The sequence below is a fragment of the Elgaria multicarinata genome, chromosome 5 (genome assembly GCF_023053635.1).
Source record: "Elgaria multicarinata webbii isolate HBS135686 ecotype San Diego chromosome 5, rElgMul1.1.pri, whole genome shotgun sequence".
Classification (NCBI taxonomy): domain Eukaryota; kingdom Metazoa; phylum Chordata; class Lepidosauria; order Squamata; family Anguidae; genus Elgaria; species Elgaria multicarinata.
The window spans coordinates 42,131,120-42,154,018 of record NC_086175.1 but is presented as its reverse complement, the minus strand read 5'-3'; the positions used below and the strand labels follow the sequence as shown (position 1 = coordinate 42,154,018).

The following is a 22,899-nucleotide window of genomic DNA, read 5'->3' as shown; positions in this document are numbered from 1 at the left end:
ACATCTTTCTCCCTCTCTCACATTTCTAGAATCTGGGGCCATCACATAAAGCTGAATGGTGAGAGATTTAGGAAGATAAAAATAAATATTTCTTCACACAGCAGATAGTTAAACTCCAAAACTCACTTCCACAAGATATGGTAATGGCCACCAGTTTGGACAGCTTTATAAGGGGGTTAAACAAATTCATGGAGGATAAGACTATCAATGGCTAGTAGACATGATGGTTCTCTGCTGTCTTCAGGATGCCTATGTATAGGGTTGCCATATTCTGAATCCACAAAACCAGGGAAATTTTTTTGGGGGTGTGTGTGTATGATTTAAAAACAACAACACTGAGCAATATATAAAGGTCTAGGGAAAGCCCAATTTTTCAATTAAACATCAACAACTGTAAAAACAGTCATCTTAAATTCACTGCAACTTACTTCCAAGCAACAGATTTGAGGCTTGCAACCCAAATCCAAGGAGGTGGATTTTTGAAGGGCGATTTTTGGGGGAGTGACCTTCCTTTCCTTTCTCCCTTCTCTCCTTTCCTCTCTTTCACCCCCTTGTCCCCCACTCGCTCCCTCCCTCCTGTCCACCACAAAACTCTTTCTTCCCCCACAAATAACCCAGCAGCTCTGCCCCATGCTTACCCTAAAGGTCTGACCACAACCAGCCAAGCTCACCAAAGTCCTTTGCATTGCATGGGACTCAGGTAGCCTGAGGAGAGCACATGCACCTTTCCTCGCTGTTGTTCCTCTTCTATGCATTCGCAATAAGGTGAGTCACGGTGAGTGACTCAGATGAGCCTGTGGAGGAGCGGTGATGCTCTGGAAAAGGCGCCAGATTGATGCATCTTTTTCTCTGCTGCTGCTGCTCCACTGAGCAGGCTCAAGGCACCATTTTGGAGGTCAGAATTCTTCAGGCCAGATGGACCAGGAATCCGGGATTCTTGCCCAGCTGGTCGGAACATTTCAGAATCTCCTGGAAATCGGGACATTCTTGGTTTTCCGAGACGTATGGCAACCCTACCTATGTATACCAGTTGCTGGTGAACATGACTGGGAGGGTACTGTTGAGCTCATATCCTACTTGTGGTTTCCCACCAGGGAGTAACTGGCCACTGTGAACAGAATTCTGGACTAGATGGACCCTTCGTCTGATCCAGCAGGAGGCTTCTTAGAATCTTAAGTACCCTTATATAGCACTACTGTGCCAGATCAGGCAGTGGTCAGACAGGCTGGTGGTTACTAATCCAACAGCTGGTGAAGCATTTGAGACAAAGTATTGCACATATGCTTCTCCCCCTCCTTAGCAGTCAAATATAATAATACATTAAATAACTGACAATTTGGTGCCCTTTCATGACACCCAAGATCTGCTGCCTGTGGCGACAGCTCCACTTTGCCTAATGGTAGGACCGACCCTGATTGGAATTAAATTCTGGCACTAGCACAAGAACACAAGCTATGTATTTAATCTAGTTCGAACTCTTCCCACCAAAGACCAATCCCAGGAACATAGGAAGCTGCCTCATAACAAATCAGACCATTGGTCTATATAGCCCAGTATCGTTGATGCTAGATAGGTGCTAGATAGATGCTAGATAGGCTTTCAGATAGGATGTTTTTCCAGCCCTACCTGGAGATGTGGGGTTCGAACCTGGGACTTTTTCCTTGCAAAGCATATGCTCTGCATTGAGCCAACATCAACACCACCCCCGCCAGCAAAGAAGTACATCACAGGATCAGGTTATGAAAGAGTTTCTAAAGAGGCTAACAATATTTTTTTAAAAATATATAATTTTAAGTTCACATGAATCACTAAAATGAAAACATACACTGACTTAAATCAGTTTCTTGGGCCACTGTGACAAACTGGCATGTGTAGATATAATGTTTTGGATCCTAATTTCATGGTTTCTTACAGGCACAGTAGCTCTCCCATGTACGAGGTTCAGAGAAAGCAGATCCACTTGCACATTCCATTGCAGGCAGAAAATCTTTTCCTTCGTATGGAGAAGGCCGCAAATGGAAAGGACAGGAGCAAATGAGAGCAAATGCAGGCATGGGGTGGGGGAGAGATTCAAATTGGGATTGCAGCTAGGTGTAAAGGGCTAAAAAAACCACCCTATCTGCTATGTGAGGGAAGCTGGTGAAAGTGGAAGCTGGTGACTCCGATTTCAGTGGGGCTATGAATCCATTATGGTTTCAATCAGAATTGCCAGAATTGTAAAAGAGCTATCGAAGGTGTTGAACCCTAGCCACCAAATAGGTTCAGCACCTTGGATAGTTCTGGGTGGTCCTGACTGAAACCCAGAATCAATTTCCAGCCCCAATGAAATCAGAGACACCACCCTCCACTGGTCTTGATCCAAATCAGGCCTCTCACATTGGCTATTACTTATTAAAAAAAAATATGGCACAGTCACATCTAGTTTGGCCTTTTCAAAGTGTACTCGGGTACCCTGGATTAGGGTTTTTTGTATTGAAAGTTGCAATTCTCTACATACTTTCCTCAGAATAAGTGCTCATTGAGACTTACCTTAGTAGGCATGTGTAGAATTGCACTGTTCAATGCTAAGCAGTGGAGGTAAAGCTACTAGTGACTCAAGTACCTAAAGATCTGTGCATTGTTATGTGATTTACTATCAAAATCATATTTAGTTACCATACCCTACCGCCTGATGCAAAAGTGTATATACTGAAAAATGTCCAGTTCAATACATTTTATCTCTCTCATTTTCCATGGCAACAACTAACCAGTCTAAAACCCAAGCATTAGTAGCTAGAGCATTCAAGTGGTTATTGATCAAACATGAACATTTTATTAGATGTGCACACGTCAATCCTTTGGTTCAGTGTAGATTACAGCTGAATGTACATTTCTAGCTCTGATTAGAGTTAAAAGTACCATAGATTAAAAATGAATATCTCCCTCGGGCAATTAATGTTTCTTCCAAAGGTGGGTGGAAAATTGCTCTGGCCTTTCTTCTAATACTTGTTGACATTTTTGTGACAGCGAGTGACTCACCGTCTTCTTAAGACTGCTGCTTTTCCATGCCTATAGATGTGTACTTCTAAATAATTTCAAGTTCAATGTAACATAGGGACAACAAACAGTGTGACTCTATCACCAGAAGCATCTACTGATGCTAAAAATCAAGGGTGTAATGCTGCTATTACTGAAAGGTAGTTTCACACACACACACACACACACACACACACACACACGTTGCAATGTTGGCTAGTCTCACCCAAACATCAACCATGACCAAAAGCCAACCAACCAAAGAAACTGACAAGTGCCTCAAGCATTTGACTATATAAAGTTCAATCAGCTCGAGAGTCAGACAGAAACAAATTATAGGCATTTACTTACAGTATACATACATTCACAACGTTAATAAACTAGGGTTATAGGATTTTCTTGAATGATCAACCCCACCTGTAATTTAATTTGTCAGTTGTGCCTATCCTTGTTTATAATTGGAAATATGAATGAGGAAAAAATCCCCTGGAATTAGAAGTATGTAGGTAAGTAGAATTTTTCTTCATATGACTGCCAGGATTTTTATACTCTTACAGCATGCCTCCTAAAAATCATGGAAGTAATGGTACAGAATAGGATATGAGATCACTAGATGATTTGTGGTAGATCAGCAAGGGTTTCTCACTCTGGGCCAATTTATCTGGGCAGGTTATTGTGGGTTAATTAACCCATGATAAGCCATGGCACATGCAGGGCATGTGTGGCCACCATTTTGAAAATGTGACCTCTGATCAGAGCAACTAGGGGTTGTGGTGTGGTGTGTGAACCTGGCCATCATGGGTTAATCACAGGTTAAGCAACCCACACTTAACCCAACTACTAATCTAGGATCAAGTGTGTGTTGTTTAACCCTTCATTAAGTTACGATGGCTGGGTTTGTATGACACGCTGCAATCCCTGACAGTCTCAATCGGAGGTTGCATGTTTAAGACTGTTGCCACAAGCACCTGCAGGCACTGACACTAATTGTAGGTTAATTAACCCGCAATAACCTACCATGTCATGTGAACCAAGTCTTGAATTGTTTAACAGTAGCAACAAAGGATGCCTTTCTTCTAAATTAGGCTGTTAGAACCTCTGACCTGTAGTAACTCAGATGTAGATTTGTACTTAAATATGGAAGTCAACCCCTGCATATGGCTCATGGAGTGAAGTAGGTAACTGTGGCTGTCCTCTGAGCCTTCATGTTGCATCTGACTTCAATCATCCTTGAGCCACTATTTTGTACCTGGCTCCACTTGATGGATCTTGAGCTTCTAGTAACTTTCCCACCCCAAAGTATGTCCTGGAAGTTTTAAGTCTGCCCACACATGGGGGACGTCTATATGATGCCAATTTGCCTACTCATTTCCCTCAAACCCTGCAGCATCGCTGCTGCGAAGTGGCATCAGCAGGGTTATGTATCAGGAGTGAGCGTGAGCTGTCCAGCCAGGAAAAATCACAGTGCCATTGTCAGAGGGTGGTAATGTGCAGCAACTATTGAAGAACCCAAACCCGTGAAAATCTCTTGTTGTTTTCTAGCAAGTCTGCGCAACTTTGAAAGCCTGTAACAGCACATCTATGCTGCTACAGTTCACTGAATTTTTGCAATATTTACTATCGCCATGACAGCCATTGCTAGGCTTATCGAACCCTCTGCCCACTGCCCTGCTTTCCCGCACCTACCCTGCACTGGAATCTGCCCCTAACTATGTCCACTCTCTTAATCCAAACTGAAGTCCCCACTGACAGACAACAAACAACGGTGGTGACACCGGAGCAATGTAAAACATCACAGTAAAATGACACATCGAAAAAGCGCAGTTTCATGGGGCGTAGCATGATGTGGCTGAGAGTTGGCGGCTGTGTCATATAAGCAACTGTGCAGCCATGACAGGGCATATAGAACGTACAGACAAGCCCATGGTATAGATCAAGCGTGAACAAATCATGGCCTTCCAGATGTTTTGGCCTACAACTCCCATCAGCTCTTGCTAGCATAGCCAATAGTGAGGGGAGCTGCAGGTCAAAACATCTGGAGGGCCACAAGTTGCAAATATGATGGCTGAGGTAAGGACATTTGGATCCTCAGTAACAACCGAGTGAATATCTATTTCTCCTATAATAAAATTGCATGACAAGGCCCTCAGAATACTATATATGCTAGCATATGTATATCTCAAGCAGCTAAATTAATCACCAAAGCCCAATCTAACAGCTCCAACTGTTGTGCTAATCTTCACCCACAAAATACAAATCCTGAAATCAGATGTAATTAAACGTTTCAGCTCAGTTTTAAAACTGAACTGTAGCACTTTCCTGTGGGACTACCAAAATAACATTGCTGGGCGGGGTGGGTGAGGGGTGGGGGAAGCACCTGCTATTTTTTTTTTTTACAAAGGAAACGTTATATATTCCTGAAAGTATTCCTCAGTCTTTTGATTTACAGTTATATATCTTCTATTCTAAATTGATAAGTACATTATATTGGTAACGTAAGAACATGTTCAACACAGTGAAATTTAAAACTTGGGCCACTGTAAAAAAATGTCTATGGATGAGATAAAGAAAGGACAGTTAGGTACCAATCCTATACCCACTTACCTGGGAGTAAGTCCCATTAAACACAATGGGCCTTACTTTTGAATAGACATGTATAGGATTCCAGTAAGCCCCATTCAAGTCAGTGGGGTTTACAAACAAGCATGCATAAAATTCAGTTGCAAGTCTGCTTATTTATGTGTCTCTGTGTGTTTCAAATTGGCCATTAGGATTTCTTTTCATGGAATGGATTTCTGTCTGGCATACTGTGATTCAATGTGCTGTGGAAAGAGTTATGGAAACACATCACATAGGTAAATCTATAATAACCAAACCAGAGAACAATTCACTTCACATGACTATTATTTCTGGGTTCAGAAACAAAGCCGCTCCCCTCTTCCCTGTACAGTGACATGTAATTTTATTTTTCTCTGTGTGAGCAGAGTTCTGCTGCTTGCCATGTAAGCGGTGTAAGTCAGGAATAGGCAGAAGATAGGTTGGCATCTCCTGATAGATCTCTGGGAGATTTGCTGCAGTAGATCAGCAAGGGTCTCCAGCTCTTATAACAGCAGCAATTTTTAGGTCTAAACTAGATGGTTAGAATCTCTGATCTGTACCAACTCTGACGTAGGTTTGTATTCGTAGGTTTGTAGTTGAATACGTAGGTCATCCCACTGCGGTCATTCTCATGGTGTTCAGTAGATAATTGACTCTATTTTATTTATTTATTTATTTATTTATTACATTTATATACCGCCCCATAGCCGAAGCTCTCTGGGCGGTTTACAAAAGTTAAAAACAGTAAACATTTTAAAAGTATACAAAATTTAAAAAACATCAGACTCTACCCTCTGAGGTACTATTTTGCTCAAGTTGGTAGATTTCAGGGATTGTTTTAACTAATAAAAAATAAAAGTAGATCCTGCAATGCTGGAGATTAAGGATGCAACCCTATGCATTGTAGACAGAAAAAAACTCCTACAATTCCCAGCATGTCCCGGCCCGGCCCTATATTTTAAGAACATTTACTGTCACTTATAGATCTAAATGGCCCGGAGGAATAATAATATCTGGTATGGAACATAGTGGAGGGATGGGGCTGTTCCCCACCCTTCCTAAATCTCGACTTGCCCCTTCTTTCTGATTCCCTCCTCCTCCTCCTCCTCCTCCTCCTCCTCCTTCTTCTTTCTTCCCCTCGTATTTCCTTTCAGCTCCAGGGCTGCTGGTCTGGCTGAGTAGAGGAGGCTTATTAGGCCAGAGAATTCCCCAAATTTCTTTATTTAGCCCCTGTTTGTGGGGTGGGTAATTTTGAAAGGGTGAGAAAGGGCTGGGTGGAAAGGATTAACTCACCCCCTAGTCATTCGAAGGTGGTCCCGGCCGCCCAGCGCGCTTACATTAAAAGTTTTTTTTTAAAAAAAAAAGTTAGGACTCTACACACTGGAAGTTGTTTAGCCCACGGGGGAGGAGAAGCTGCCCAACAAATCCGTTTCTTCCAATTTTGCGTATTTGCGCTGAGCGAAGGCCGCGGCTGCGGGACTCGCCTTGCGGCTGCCTCTGCCAATCCTGTGACATGGAAAGGGATCGATTTTTCCAAGCAGGATTGCCTAGTTAATCGGCCACCTTTGATGTCTGCGGCTAGAAACAGGCTGACTACTCCGTGAAGTTGGCCTTCCCTGCCTCCCTTCCAGCGGCCGTTGAAAGTAAGTGATGGGAAACTGCTCTCCCCCAAGGCAAATCGCAGGCGCGGAAGCCTCGATTTGGAGCGGTACCATAAGGGCGTGCATCCCTCCACCCAGCCCCTATGCAAGACACAGATCGCTGTGTCCGAGCTGGCTGTTTCTGAAAGGAAAAACGTGCACTCAACGGAAAACCACGCCATGGGTCGTTTGTCCCCCAGGATTCCACGTTACACAGAAGGACTCCTCCACTTTTTCGTGGGAGTTATTCAACCTAGAGAGAATTTCTTGCCCACCTACGCTCACAGTCAGAAGCACCCTTGCAGGCTGTTCTACTTTCTTTTGCCTACTATATTGGGTTGTATCCAATGTTAGATCTACTTAAAGTAGACCCACTGAAATTGATTAGACTTCCCTTAGAAGGAAAACACAACTCATTAACTTCGGATCGGTACATCTGTTTTATGGGTGCTTGCTACTAAAAATACAGACAAGTGAACCAAGGCTCCTACTGGATTTGGTTAACAAACACCAGCTGTCTGGTATTAGCAACAATATCTGAGCTTTATCCTACTTAACAGGGTTGTTGTGAAAATAAAATGGTGGGTGGCTCAGTGGGCAGAGAAGCATATATACCCCCTTGAGCACCTCAAAGGAAAGGTGGAATCTAATGTAATAAATACAAAATATTCTAATAAATACAAACAAAATTGTGCCCCTGAGAAATTGATGAGTTCACTTGGCACCAAATATGAGTTGCCTCAGCCTTCCGCAATCTGGTGCCCTCCAAATGTGTTCGACTACAATAACCATCATTCCCGGCCAGTACGGACAGCACATCTGGAGGGTACCAAGTTGGAGAAGGCTACTTTCATGAGTCAGTTACATACCCAGGAAGCACCTGAGCAGACAGAACCTAAGTAAGAAGTAAGCCTCATTGAAGAGCAAGAACTAAATAAGAAGTCAGCTCAATTGAGTTAGGACTATAACCTTAGTCCCAGTCTGAAATATGAGACCCAGTTTAAAAAAATCTTTTTGCAATGTCTTTTTCCTTCTTTTCCGTCCTGTATCTCCTTTTCTTTTCATTTTAAAAATCAACCCTAAGCATAAAAAAAAAATTAAGAAAAGGGTGACTCATTTATGCCTAAATGACTCACTCACCACTTGAAGCTCAGTAGGTTACAACAGTTTTGGGAAGACATCAGGCTTGTGTGGAACTTTGTTTTTTCAAGAACTGAGAGTTGCGCAAACCAGAGACAAATATAAAATAATTTCTAGAGAGGTAGCTGTATTAGACTGTTGCAGCAAAAGCCACAAAGAGTCTTGTGGCACCTTAAAGAATATTTATTTATTTATTTATTTATTACATTTTTATACCGCCCAATAGCCGAAGCTCTCTGGGCGGTTCAAATGCTTTTGTGGACACTGTCCACTTCTACAGTGGTTGAGGGAGGTAGAGCCAGAATGGTGCTGGGAGGAAAGAGCCATTTACCTAGTGCCTCCCTCTCCCCCGCCTTCATATGCATGTACAAATCTACATCTGACATTACAGATCAGGAGTCCTAACACTAATCTCTAAAGCTGCAGAAAGGCAACAAAGAAATAATTATATTTTACTGGTGAGGAACACTGAAGTGGTTATAGAAACACAGCCATGCAGAGATTTTTTTTATTTAATGCAATTAAAATTTAATGAATTTTAAAAATGCAGTTTACTTGCAATTTTTAAAGCTTTAGGAGTCAAATTACCCACTGATCTACCAGTAGATTTATCTTCTGCCTGCTCCTGGGCTACCACATCCCAGGGAACCACTTTTCCAAGGTGCCAGATAAATTACAAGATGCAAGCAAGAGAGGAGAGAACCAGGGAAGGGAAAGGAGCAGGAACTGAGGGAAGTCTCCACTGGGATCTTGGGGACCAGCAACAAGAGGTCTGCAAGCAAGTTCTGGCCAGTGGAAGCTTCTTTTTGCTATTTAAAATTAAAAGGTGGCAGCAGCATAATTTCCCACTTGTCCTCTGAACCAGAAACCTTTCCCACATAATCCTTGATATTTAAAAGAAATGCCTCTTGTGAGGCGGCAACAATCCTCACACATCTCCATAGATGTACTTTAAAAAGAAAAGAAAAAGTGTGCACGCCTTTTCAGAGCGCCTATCATCATATAGTCAAAATGGCATCATCACATCAGAAAGCATGGGGGAATCCCCAAGACTTGCACAATTACAAAACACCTCCCCCTTTTTTGGGGTGGGGGGCGTGGGGTGGGGGATGAACCAGAACAGCCTAATGAGGACTGAGCATACTCAGCTTGTAGGTAATGCTGACTGTTGGAGAGATGGTAATGAAAGGGAAGAAGAAGAAGAAGAAGAAGAAGAAGAAGAAGAAGAAGAAGAAGAAGAAGAAGAAGAAGAAGAAGAAGAAGAAGAAGAAATAATCCTGGAACCTTTTGGGGATATGTTTCAGCAGCTTGGATAGCTCCTTTAGAGTTCTGACTGAAACCCAGAATGGATTGACAGCCCCAACGAAATCGGAGCCACCAGCCTCCACTGGAATGGTTGGCAGGCTGGCCCCCTGGCATACTAAGCTGACGAGCGTTGCAGGCCCCACATACATACATACATCTTCGAGCTGCGCCTTGGCGTTACAAACCAGCAGCGCCGAAGTCGAGGCCTCCCGCCCTTCGGAGTTCCTAAGAGATTCCCTTGCACAGATTACAGCCATCTGCCTGCGAGCTCGCATCGGCTCAGAGCCTCAGCGCTACTTCGGGCAACAAAAGTCTGCGGAAGACCCCGCCTCCTAGCGGCGTCTCCCAATCGGCTAGGAAGGGGGAGGCGGGGTGGAGCGCTCGGACCCGAGTGGTCGCTGAGGGAAGGGTCTGAAGGCGCGGGGAGGTGGGGCTGGTCGGAAAACGAGGGGGAAGCGCCGGCGACATCTTCTTTAGCTCCGAAATGTTCACCTCAGGAGGAGCAACCGCAGCCCAACAAGAGAGGAGCGGCGAGAAGCCCCAAGAGGCGGGTAAGAAAGAGAAATACTTTCTAACAACTTTGCTTTCGGAGCGACTTCCACCCTCGTCCTCCTCCGCCTTGCATGGGCATCCCGCGGGAACTGTAGCACGCCCTCGAGGCTTCTTCTACAGCCCAACCTGGTGTCCTCCGAATGTTTTGGACTTCAACTCCCGTCAGCCCTAGCTAGCATGACCAATGGTCAGGAATGCTGGGAATTGCAGTCCAACACATCTGGAGGGCGCCCGGTTGAGGAAGGCTAATGCTGCACAGTTCACTGGTGCTCAGCGGAGGGAGCGGGTTATAGGAGTGTGAGTGGGTTATAGGAGGGGTTGTTTCTGTCTGGGAGAACCTATCTGAGCTAATGCAAGCTGGTGGCTCTGATTTCAGTGGGGCTGTGAATCCATTCTGGGTTTCAATCCGAACCAGCTAGAACTCTACAGGAGCTATCCAAGGTGCACAACCTATTTTGGGGATAGGGTCCAGCACCTTGGATAGGTCCTTCAGTCTGGTCCTGACTGAAACTCAGAATGGCATTGCAGCCCCACCGAAATCGGAGCTAACAGTCTTCACCCAAATCTGCCCACTTCACTTTCACTGGATACGTTGTTTGGAGTGGAAAAGTGACTCCAGCAGATTAGCGAGTAAACGCACAAACGGAGGGCTCTCCCGTCCTGCAGCAGCTGCTGCTGCTGCTGCTGTGGCCTCAACTCCCTTCAAATGCTTAAGTGGCAGCCGCTCCTCTGTCAGAGGATTAGGGCTGGGATCTCCCTTGGCAGAAGCTCACAGCTTGCCCGCCACTTGCCCTGAGTCTAATGCTAAAATCAGCAGCGAGGTGGGTGGAATGTAGCAACAGTTTCTTCTGGGATTCCAAGCAAGGTGTGAAGAATGTTTTTCTTGTTCCCTGAGGAGCGTGGAGGGCAGCTAGTCTGAACTACGTGCAGAAGAGGATGCTCAGTTTTCCAGATGGGGCTAAACCACATGCTGTGTTTCATAGACATGTGGGAGAAAGGTGATCTGTATGAAGACGAAAAGCAACAAAGAGGCTTGTGGCACCTGAAAGGCTAACACATTTATTTTGGCATAAGTGTTTGTGGACAATGTCCACAAAAGCATATGCTGTGAGTTAATGTGTTAGTCTTTCAGATGCCACAAGACTGCGAAAGACTAACAGGGCTACCCCTCTGGAATTTGGGAAGAGGATGCAATGTATTTGATGCTGCTGGCAGTGTCAGGTTTGACTGAATGGCCCTTGACTGCAGTTCCCAAGAGTGCAGGGTACCAAATGGAATGCACAAGCCACTTGTGTATTTGTATGCATGGGTGCCATTCCAGGATTGAAACCAGAAAGTGTGAATGAGGTCTAAGAGGGGGTAGAGGACTGATTTAAAACAGCAACAGACATTTCCCAATCCAGCTGGATTAGAATTGCAAGAGGATTGGGAAATGTCTGTTGTTTAAAATGAGTTTGTTTCTTGTGATTCTGATTAAATCATAAACCCATGACAAATTCCATTTTTAAGCACAAGCAGCTTGGACAAGTGGCCCTTCCCAAAGCTGCCTTTCTGTAGAAATAGTTGTTTTTTTTTGGGGTGGATTTATTATATACATTGGTGTAGTTAGGCCATTAACATTCTTGGGATTTCTCATTGAGTAGGTTTGCTGTGCATTCAGACATGTCCCACTTACGTGTGTATGCATGTTTAAGGAGCATCATGTTGAAGGTTTCTGTAAAGCTGAAGGATAGTTAACTTGTAGAAAAGCTCCTGATAAAAATGCAAGTGTTGTGCCAGGAACCAACTCAAATAATAAATGTGTTTTCCTCATTTTTGCTCATTGTTGCAAAACATTTGTGATTTATACTCAAAGCTGTATTAATCTTGCCAGATTCATCTAGATTTGACTTGGAAAATCCAGTCATTCTGCTGTTTTTCCCACTGTGAAAATTTGAAGGACAGAACACAGCTAAGTTTTGAATTTCATGACACCTGGAAATTCTACCCTAATCTTAATAGTTACTTTCCTTTGCTTTTAAATCAATCAGACAAAACCAAAATAACCCTTCTTCTCAAAACCATCTTGGTACTGAGTTCAGATTACTACTCAAGGAACTTATTTTGCAAGTTTGGCATATCCAATATTAATGTACTTATGACTACCTCTAAAGAACCATTTTCAAATTAAAATACTTAAAATTCAAATTTTAGAATGTTAGTTGCTATTGGATGCTTCAATATAAATATTTTTTCCTTGAATTGGTTGAGTAAATACAGAGAATGTTTAATAGTGAACTCTGTTAAATTGGAGGGAAGTGTATGCTGATTCTATAGGTGTAACTGAATCTTGACTACATTTTTACAATAAGGACCTAGATGCAAAAATACCTAAGTATCCATATTTCTTGCATATTTCATTGATAACTTAAAATTTAGTTTTAGTGGTGTGTACATTATTCATTATATAGAAGGAAAGCCATTTAGTTTTTAAAAAAGTTAGTGAACTGAACATGTAATTATTAAAAGTAATGTTTAAAAGTTTGTTTTACAAGATACCATTTCTATTTGAAGTTGTAGAAGTCTTGTTTGTAGTTCATCAGGCTAGATCAAAGTGAACTGAGAACTATATGGTATAAACTAGCTAAGAGCAGGAAGAACATTATCCTAGAAGAATGGATTTACAGCCCTACCAAAATTAGAGCTACCACCGTCTGTTGGACCTAAGTGTAACTAATTTGCTCAGGATATAGCTCAAGGTGTGTGTGTGTGTGTATGTGTGTATGCTATAAGAAAAATAAAGCACTGGGCAGTGCTTGTGTTATTTATTATAAACATAATATTGTGAACATCTGGTGACCTTATGACTCAGAAGTCAAGATTTTGTCATGCTTGCATTCTACTTTGTGAAAACAACATCTTTCAGTAATTTAATTATAACAACTCTTCAGCTACAGGCTGAGCTTTTTGTCAAGTCAAACCCAATGTATCAGATAGCGCCACTTTAGCAAAATTATATTACTTACGCAGCATCCTGCCCATGCTGTGTGCCTTGGGATGGTTTTGCCTTTGCTCTACTGACTCAAGAAGCAATGTAATGTGGAGGACTTAGCCTGTAAGACTTATCTGATTCTTTCTACCATAGCCAGTACTGCTTGGCCTTTATGATCCCATCGAGGAGTGATTGTGGATACCTGCTGCCTGTAACCATATATTCACTTGTGCAGCAGGTTAGCCACTCATAAACTACAGGAAGAAGAATGGTATCCTATCCCCATAGTATTTATTGAATTTAGCTGAATTCGCTTCCAATGCTAGTCTGATGCTATTTTCTGTAGTATATGGTAAAGATTAATCTGAAGATGGCTTCAGTTGTGCCTTTATCCTTAGACATGTTCTTTGGATTCTCTTTGTAGTGGGAACTATGCAAAAATTGAGCAACTATTTGTCTGCAGCCCCTCACATGTGTGCATCACGTAGAACCTATACATCTGTCCACACTACTCATGATGTTTGCAGTGAGTTGTGCTATAATTCTATACAGTCCACAAACCCCATCCTTTATGGGCTGGGAGAAAATTTCCTTATGAAGTTTATAATGCTGATTGACAGGATTGTGAGCATGCAGGGTCTCTGCTGAGTTCACCTCGGGCAGGGGGATATTGGCAGTGCTGTATCCTCTTTCCAGTTGCTATTTCTTACATCATAGAGATAAGTGAAAAACTCATTGGCCTGGGTCACAAGTCATGGCTTTCCATTCTGTCCTTAGTTTGTTTATCTTGATGTCTGAACCAGAATTGTGGGTTGTTGGGGGAGGAACAACCGGCTAGGGTGACCATATGAAAAGGAGGACAGGGCTCCTGTATCTTTAACAGTTGCATAGAAAAGGGAATTTCAGCAGGTGTCATTTGTATATATGGGGAACCTGGTGAAATTTCCTCTTCATCACAACAGTTAAAGCTGCAGGTGCCCTGCCCTCTTTTAAATCTGGTCACTCTAGTATAGCTCCTGCAGCTTTAACTGTGGTGATGAAGACGGGATTTCATCAGGTTCTCCATATATACAAATGACACCTCCTGAAATTCCCTTTTCTATGCAACTCTTAAAGATACAGGAGCCCTGTCCTCCTTTTCATATGGTCAGCCTAAACAACCCAGACTTGTAACTGAACTTTCTCCCCAAAAACCCATGGTTCCATGTTCGGACATCATGATAAACCACCCAGGAATGGAGAGTCCTTGAATTGTTTAACCCTATCTGGCTGCAGCGGGAGTAGGTGGCGAGAACTAGCACACTTGTTTGCTCTTGCTTAATTTACAGTGACACACAGTTTAACAAACCACGAGTTGTTGGTTGCAACATGTGAACTGGATCATTGTGTGAGTATGATTATTTCTTGATCTGGTAAATCTCTACTGTAGAATCCTATGAATTGATCAAATGGTGGTTCTGCATCACCTGGACAAATCATGTCTCTACACCAGGCATAGGCAATCTGATGTTCTTCGTATGTTCTGGACTATACCTCCCATAATCCCTTACTATTGATCATGCTGATTGGAACTGGTAGGAAGATATCAGGTTGACTAGCCCTGCTCTACCACAATCTTCTACCTTTATGAGCCCTTCATATGTCAGATCATTTGTCCACCTAGCTCAGTATTTTATAACCTCCCCCAACGTAGTGACCTCCAGATGTCTTGGATTACAATTTTCATCATTCCTGACTTTGCCCATGGCCATGCTGGTTTATCTGATGGGAGTTCTAGTCCAAAACAACTGGAGGGTAACATGTCGGGGAAGGCTGGCACTGACTGACAGCATATCTCCAGGTTTTCAGGAAGAGGGCCATTCTCCAGCTTTATTTGGAGAATTCCAGGGACTGAACTTAGGCCCTTTGCAAATCATGTCCTCTACCACTGAGCCACAGCCCTTTCTCAAGCTATGGCAATTGTATTGTGTGCTTGTTCCCTCCCACAGTTCTGGAAGAGCAAGTGGTATCATAAACTTCATCTGAATAAAAGATTTCCAAAACACATATCAAGATCTTTGACAACATGCATCTGCTTTAAAATATTGCTGCATTCTCTGATGCTCAACCACTGAAGGTTATACATTGAATTATGTAACTGGATGAAAATAAGCTGACCAGGGCAATTAAATGAATAGAAGCGACATCTTCCATGAAACTATTCACACGTCAGAGAAATAAAGGGATGGTAAGAAACTAGGTTGGGAGCAAATAATGTAATGCCTTCAGGTAAAATTATGGCCTTGACTATAATACTTATATTTCCCTCTTGTTATTTGCAGGATGAAATAACTAGCATGACAAAGAAGCTTCACAGCAGTGCATTTGGAATGCTTTTTGTAGCTGGAAGGAAAAAAGAAGCAACTACTGCTCTTCAATACTGAAAAAGATCATCTTTATTCTACCAAGGACATGCTGAAATGATTCTTGTTTTAATTAAGTTTCATTTCAGATTATCGAGATCTTGATAAACTTGATAATGGACAGTGTGCAACACAACCTCTGACATTAGTAGTTCATATGTCATGAATGGCATACTAAAGGAAACCGCACTATGAAGTCTGAAATTAATTCCAACTCAACATTCAATCTGAGCACATTTACAGATGAACCAAGAACTGGACTCTCTAGAACGGGGCACACCATTGTGGCAGTTTTTCTTGGACTCATATTACTTTTTGGGTTCATAAATAACTTGATTGTCCTCATCCTCTTCTGCAAATTTAAAACCTTGCGCAACCCTGTGAACATGCTGCTGCTGAACATTAGTGCCAGTGATATGCTGGTCTGCATCTCTGGTACAACATTCAGCTTCATATCCAACATCTATGGCAAATGGATTGGGGGGGAATATGGCTGCAGGTGGTACGGCTTTGTCAATTCCTGTTTTGGTAAGAGTTGAAAAATTTAAGTTTTGTTTCTTTAGTAAAACTTATACTGGAAGAAGTTTCATGGAATATAATTAAATATTATACTCTTCTTGGTTAGCTAGATGTTTGTAGTTTGACCTGCTTTCTCCCAACTCCAATAAACTCTGAACTCTACACATTTATCAGGCTTAATTGTCCTGAGCATCACCAGGATAATTGCATGTTCCATTGCAGACTTAGGTCTGGAAAATGTTATTGATTTTCCTTCTGATACTCCTGATGGAGTGTAGTTTTTTGTGCTCCAGGAGAAAGCAGTTGGAGTAGTAAGTTGTTGGAGGGAAGTTGTGAGCAGAGAAAGTATGAACCACTTGCTTTTAGCCAAAATTGCCAAGCCAAAATTGCTGTGCTGTTATGTAGTCACAATCCAAACTAAGTTACCTCCCAAACATATAGTTGGGTTTAGGATCTGTAATATAAGGTGCGGGGAGGACCTGGATTGGTTCATTGAGATGCAAGGGGTTGCTCTGTGGTCAATTTAATGTAAATACATATCAAAATGGCAGCAGAAGACAAATGCATGGGGAAAATGGGTATTTACTCATATTCCTCTGCTGTCAAATCAACACTGATTCCTCTCCTGAATATGAATAGCACCAAATCAGTCCTGTTGTAACCCTGTGGGGCCTCATATTGGGCCAGATTGAGTGTAATTAAATGCTGTGAATGAATCAAAATGTTTTGGAATTTGTTAGCAGATAATTATTCATGAGAGCATCTCAAATGATTTTGATTTGTTGACTTCTAATGAAATTTGTGCATGCATTAATTCATTCCATTCAGAAGCCATTTGCTTGTTGCAAAACATGGAATGGATATTTGACCACCTTTGCTGTATGTTACCCAGTAAAGCAAATACTTGGGACCAGTTGTAGCCATTTCACATTAAGCAAAGAAAAAGTGAAGTTAAGCAAGAAACCTGGTCAAACAAAGTTTAGCTAGGATATTTCCAGGTAACACAGAATCAGGCCAGTTTAGCACTCCTCATAACATGAAATTATTCTAGGCCAGTTTCAGCATAACTAAAGGCAACTTTTGCTTGAACAAACTAATGCAGCTCCACTCTTTCCAAAGAGTTTGCAGATCTAAAGCACAGTCCTATGCATCTTTACTTGGAAGTCAAGTTTTCAGTGGTGCTTATTTCCTAGTAAATGTGTTTAGGTAGGATTTCCACTCTAATCCAGGTTGCTGTAACTGTCAGGTATGCATGTTGTAGGAGGAATTTTCTGGTGGTCTTTTAAGAAGTACTGAACATAGGCACAGGTTCCTGCAATACCTTGTAACAGTACCCTTTAAATTCTCCACTATAGTAGGTGTAAAGAAGATCTGGACATAGACATCCAGAATGATTGACTTCACTCACACTCACAAGCACAATGAAACTGTTATAATATTAAAAACATTTATTAAAACAATTTAAGAACGTTAAAGTCAGACACACAAACCTCCATTCAGCAAAGCAAGTTAAAAGAACATACTCACAAGTCTGGCAGATTTGGAGAACAAGACATATATAGACAAACACAAACAAAGACAAACACAGACTCTGTGAACACAGAGGGACTCCCATCTCTCCCAGGCAAGTCCAGACCATGCCTGAGGGAAAGGGAAGACATCTTTGTCTTGTGTATCCAAACTTAAGTACTCTTTTCAAAGACAAAGACCTCCCTCCTAATACATATTAATTTATTTTGAAATGGCTAAACCTATTAGTCTACTTCATATCTGATGCCAACCCTTCCTGAAAACCTCCTCCCCTTTCTCAATTAGTTGTTTATGACAATGAAAGATCAAGTTCCCTGTTCTTGTGGTTGTCTGGCTCTTATTTTTCCAACCACAACCTCACCTGTCCTTCACCCTGGACCCTTCCCCTAGTTACAGTTACTACATGTAAGAAGTTCTTATGACTAATGTATTTTGAGCAATACCAAGTCATATTTCCAAATCATTTTTATCAGGCTTTATCCGAACCAAATCATCTAAACCCTGATACAGTGTTCTGTGTGTGTATGCCTACTTGCCCATTTAATATTAAAGCATTACCCTTATCACTTGTACACCCATTTAAACCCATTCTATGCCCCCCAAAGCTTCTTTCTCTATGCTATGCCAACAAACTTTTATAACCCCAATCTTACACATAATTAGTAAAATTTCAAATGAAGAAATAATCTTACACTGTCACAATCACCCACGTCTTTTGCACTTGCATAAATAAACAAGAGCACCCACCCACGGACACTTGCACACACAGAGAAGTCCTTTTTCTGTCCTCCTAATACTATGTGCTTGGTGATGATGCCTTGCTTATGCTCCAGGCTACCAGTAAAAAAAACCCTACCTTTGGGAACATGATTTTTTCCTTTCCCTATTTGGACAATGAAAAGAATATCCAGATTCTAATATTGGGAGCTGGATGAAATTATTCACCTACAGCTGCTCAGATGATGTCTCTATAGCAGTCTCCTTCACATATTTGGTTCCTTGTCTTACAACCTCCATAGTCTAACGAGTCAGCCCTTTGCCCCTTGTTAATCAAGGAAAGGAAAGGAACCTCTCGTGCAAGCACTGAGTCATTACTAATTCTTGGAGGGATGCCAGCTTTCGCTGACGTTTTCTTGGCAGGCCTTATAGTGGGGTGGTTTGCCGTTGCCTTCCCCGGCCATTATTACCTTTCCCCCAGCTAACTGGGTACTCATTTTACCCACCTTGGGAGGATGGAAGGCTGAGTTGACCCGAGCCAGCTGCCTGAAACCAGCTTCCGCTGGGATCGAACTCAGGCCGTGGGGAGAGTTTCAGCTGCAGAACAGGTGATTAACACGAGGCTCTTGTTAATCAAACTGTATACTTAAAGAATTTTGCTTAAGTCTTAAGAGTATTTTGTGGATAGAGGAAGAAGTCAGGAAATAACAACTCAGATGCCAGCCCACACCTCACCTTGAGTAGGTGCATCACAGGTGGGCCGTTCTTCCTCCTCTTCCCTCCCGCAAAAGTCCACCCCCACCCTAGCCGTGCCAGCAGGGTGGGAAAGGGTCTTCTCACATGAGACTAAAAGTGTCTCTTCCTTCATCTGCTTTGTAATGGGAGTGTAAAATTTACATTGGTCAGAATGTTTATTTGCAATGTGAGTGCCTCAGCTGTGCTTTCTCTTTCACACTAACTGCAATCTGACATTGAGATAAATAGCCCAAGGGATACTCAATGGGAATTTAAGCCTTGTGTATGAAAAGACTCTGAGATTAGCATGGGATAATTCTGTGACACTGGAGACTAACTTTGCCAAGTGCCATTTAGTAAATTCATTCAAAAACAGAATTACTATTGTCATGCTCCAAACTTTTAAGAACTGCTGAATAAACTTGACTAATTTTGCTGATCTTATATTGGCCAGCATATTTTCTCCTGCCTGCAGCACTTGTGCAGTTTTACTTTTTTGACATAAGTAATACTGTAGAAGTTACTGTGTGTTTAGGTAAAGCAAGGTAATTACAACTTGGCATATCTATTTAAAGCATTGAATAACCTGTAATTCAATATCTTTAATTTTCCTCTGAAACATTTATGAAAGTGACTAAGTACAGAAAGATTTTCTTTCTTTCTGTAAGAAGTGTGGAGGGAGTTTGCAGTTGTGATCTATAATTAACGGAAGCAAACCAGTCTTACTGTGACTAAGGAAAATAAAGACAAAAACTAATCTTGGACTGTTTAAACACTGACACATCAGCATAGTTATCAGGCAGCTGCAAATGAATATTCATTCAGTTGCTCTTGAATTAACTTTTTACCACACATCTGCCCTATAAAGAAAATACTTTTAATACCATAAAGTAATCACTCTTTCGCATTATTGCAATATGTTTTCATTGGTCTCCAATAGAAATAATACAAATATAGAAAATCTGTTCTTAGCTTTTCTGATTTTCTTTGATTTTTTTCTGATAAAACTGTAGGAAAAAAGGTAATTACTGCTTGAAAATATATAACTTGTGAGCTAGTAATGTACACAGCATCCTATAGTGAATGAAGGGACATTTCCATGTAATAAGTAACCAAGCAACCAAAAAGAAACCCAAGACAAAAATGGGTTGGGGTGTGGGGTTATAAAGTGCTAGACACACATAAAAGGATTAAGTATAGAAGGAATAATTTTGATTTCCTTTTAAAAAAAGACAAAACAAATCTAATCACTGCTAATGTTGCTTTAATTGAGGAGAACTGACAAAAACCTATCTGGTTTTTCTGCTTTAGATAAGAAATCTTATATAATGAATGCTGTACAGCTTAATTTGTAGCTGGGTTTAAGACTTTGTGCACCTGTTAAAAAGAGGTGATTTGGAACAATATGGACCATTAATATAACATGAATATGGACTTGAAACATATTCCAGATACATATGTTTCAAGTACAAATTTAATTTTTGTGAACCGCCCAGAGAGCTTCGGCTATTGGGCAGTATAAAAATGTAATAAATAAATAAATAAAATCTACTTGTTCACTGTTCATGTAGGATATGTTTAATTTCAGAATCTTTGAGTCTGGCCTATTTAACCAGACAAAGTTACATTATGATACATAAGACCTACCCAAATCTGAGATGATGAAGGGCCTTGTGTCTATCCCTTCAGCTCCAGAAATATGCTCATTCATTTGAAAGTAGGTCACCCTAATTTCAGTGGAATATACTTCTTAGTGTTTGCTACTTCAAAAGCTGAATATGTATACATCTGTTTGCCTTAGATTCAAAATAAAAATCCAATCACCTGTTCAGAGTCTTGGCAAAAATACAAAGATAAAGTAGAACAAAGTAATTCTAGTAATTCTCAAAGAGGGACCAAACTCAAATCTTTAAAATAGGATGACCACATTTTGGAAACCAAAAAGGAGGGCAACATGGCCGCCCTCAGGGTGGTGTGTCCACCCCAACATGCCCATCTTGACATGACCAGCCCCCAAGGGGGCATGGCCTTGCTCACATGTCTAATTCTTCACCTCACAATTAAGACAAACCTGTTCTACATAATATGTTAATGTTACAGCATAAGTATAGGGATTTTAAGCATGTTTTTTTTTTCAGAAGAAAAAATTTAAGATTCAACACTCAAGTACATTTTACACAACAACTGTATTACATGCCAAGGGAATTTTATAGCACAACTGCATCATGTGCAAGTGAAATGACCCAAAGTTATTCCCTGAAAAGCTATGTAGGAACAGTAAGTAGCTGTAAAGATGCAAGGGCACATGTTAGACATCAAGATGTTATACGTTTGATATATACATGAAAATACTTTCAGGCAATATGTAAAAGAACTGGAAAGGAAGTTTAGAGTTTTAGCATACACTATTTTCAGTATACATTATTATTATTATTATTATTATTATTATTTATTTATTTATTTATTTATTTATATAGCACCATCAATGTACATGGTGCTGTACAGAGTAAATCAGTAAATAGCAAGACCCTGCCGCATAGGCTTACATTCTAATAAAATCATAATAAAACAATGAGGGGAAAAGAATGCACCAAACAGGCACAGGGTAGGGTAAAACTAGCAGTATAAAGTCAGAACAAAATCAAGTTTTAAAAGCAAAGACCAAAGTTATGCCTTTCCAATTAGGAGTTGAAAGCATTATGCTTGTAAGTGAAAAATCAAAAGGCCTCTTTCCAGCCAAAGTCACACTTTGACAGCATTACTCAAAGACCATCCTAGAGAAAGTATGCATTGAGTAGAAGACTAAAGGAAATAAAGTGTGATCCAGTGAATAAACATGAGGAGCCGGGAACCGGGTACGGAGCTCTTCAGGCTCTCTGTGCCCATCGAGGGTGGGAAGAAGAGCGGGATCCGGCCTTTTTTACCTTTTAATTTTTGCTGGTGCACAAGTGAGCATGTCAGGGAAAAAAGATAGCCGCCAGGACGTTGCACGGGCCATGTGGACTGAGGGGGAGGATCTCGCAATCAGCATATCGTGGGATCCTTCCCGTCCCCTCCCCTGGTGTAGACATGCCCTTAGACAAGCTACTGTGAGGGTCTAGACCAGTTGGTAGAGCACATGCTTTGCATGCAGATGGTGCCAGATTCAATCCCCGGTATTTCCAGGTAGGACTTGAAAAATACCTGCCTGAAACCCTGGACAGCCTCTGCTGCCAGTCTGTGTTAACAATACCCACAAGATGGACTAGTGGTCTGGCCTCAGTATAGGGCAGTTTCCTATGTACCACTCTTTCTCAGCTTCAAGCCCCCCTCCCCCTATAAAGGATGATAATTCTGACATTCTCTACAAGGTTGTTGTAAGGATGACAGCTAGATAATGCATGTGAAGCACTTTGAACACTAAGTAGCATTGTTACTTTTCTAGAAAGAATTCATCATGCAACTCTAGCTCCTGCATGGACTCATCATTGAATGAGGAGGACCATAACCTTTCTCTCTAAAAAGGCTAGGCTCTTAATTCACTAGCTTACATTTTTGAAAAATGCTTTTTTAAATTTGTTTTTCCCTTCCACAGAGGATTAGTTTCGCTTGTTTACATTAGTATTTTCATAAATATCAAATGGGACAAATTGGAGGTGGGATGGAAATGTCTTTGAAACTGGAGCACCATTAAATGGTTTGTGAATCAATGAATGAGGTTTTATTGATTCACAAACACCACAGATACATACTTAAATAATCCATAGCAAACGCTGCTAGCTACTAAGTACTTTTT

General features: G+C 41.4%; 1 protein-coding gene across 1 annotated transcript in view; it reads left to right on the top strand.

Moving 5' to 3' along the window:
* The first annotated feature begins 15,814 nt into the window (after positions 1-15,814).
* LOC134399439 (parapinopsin-like) overlaps positions 15,815-22,899 on the top strand; it is a 54,822-nt gene continuing 47,737 nt past the window's right edge. The window contains exon 1 of the mRNA XM_063127476.1: positions 15,815-16,151. Coding sequence (XP_062983546.1) covers positions 15,815-16,151 — 337 coding nt within the window. The remainder of the gene's footprint in view (positions 16,152-22,899) is intronic.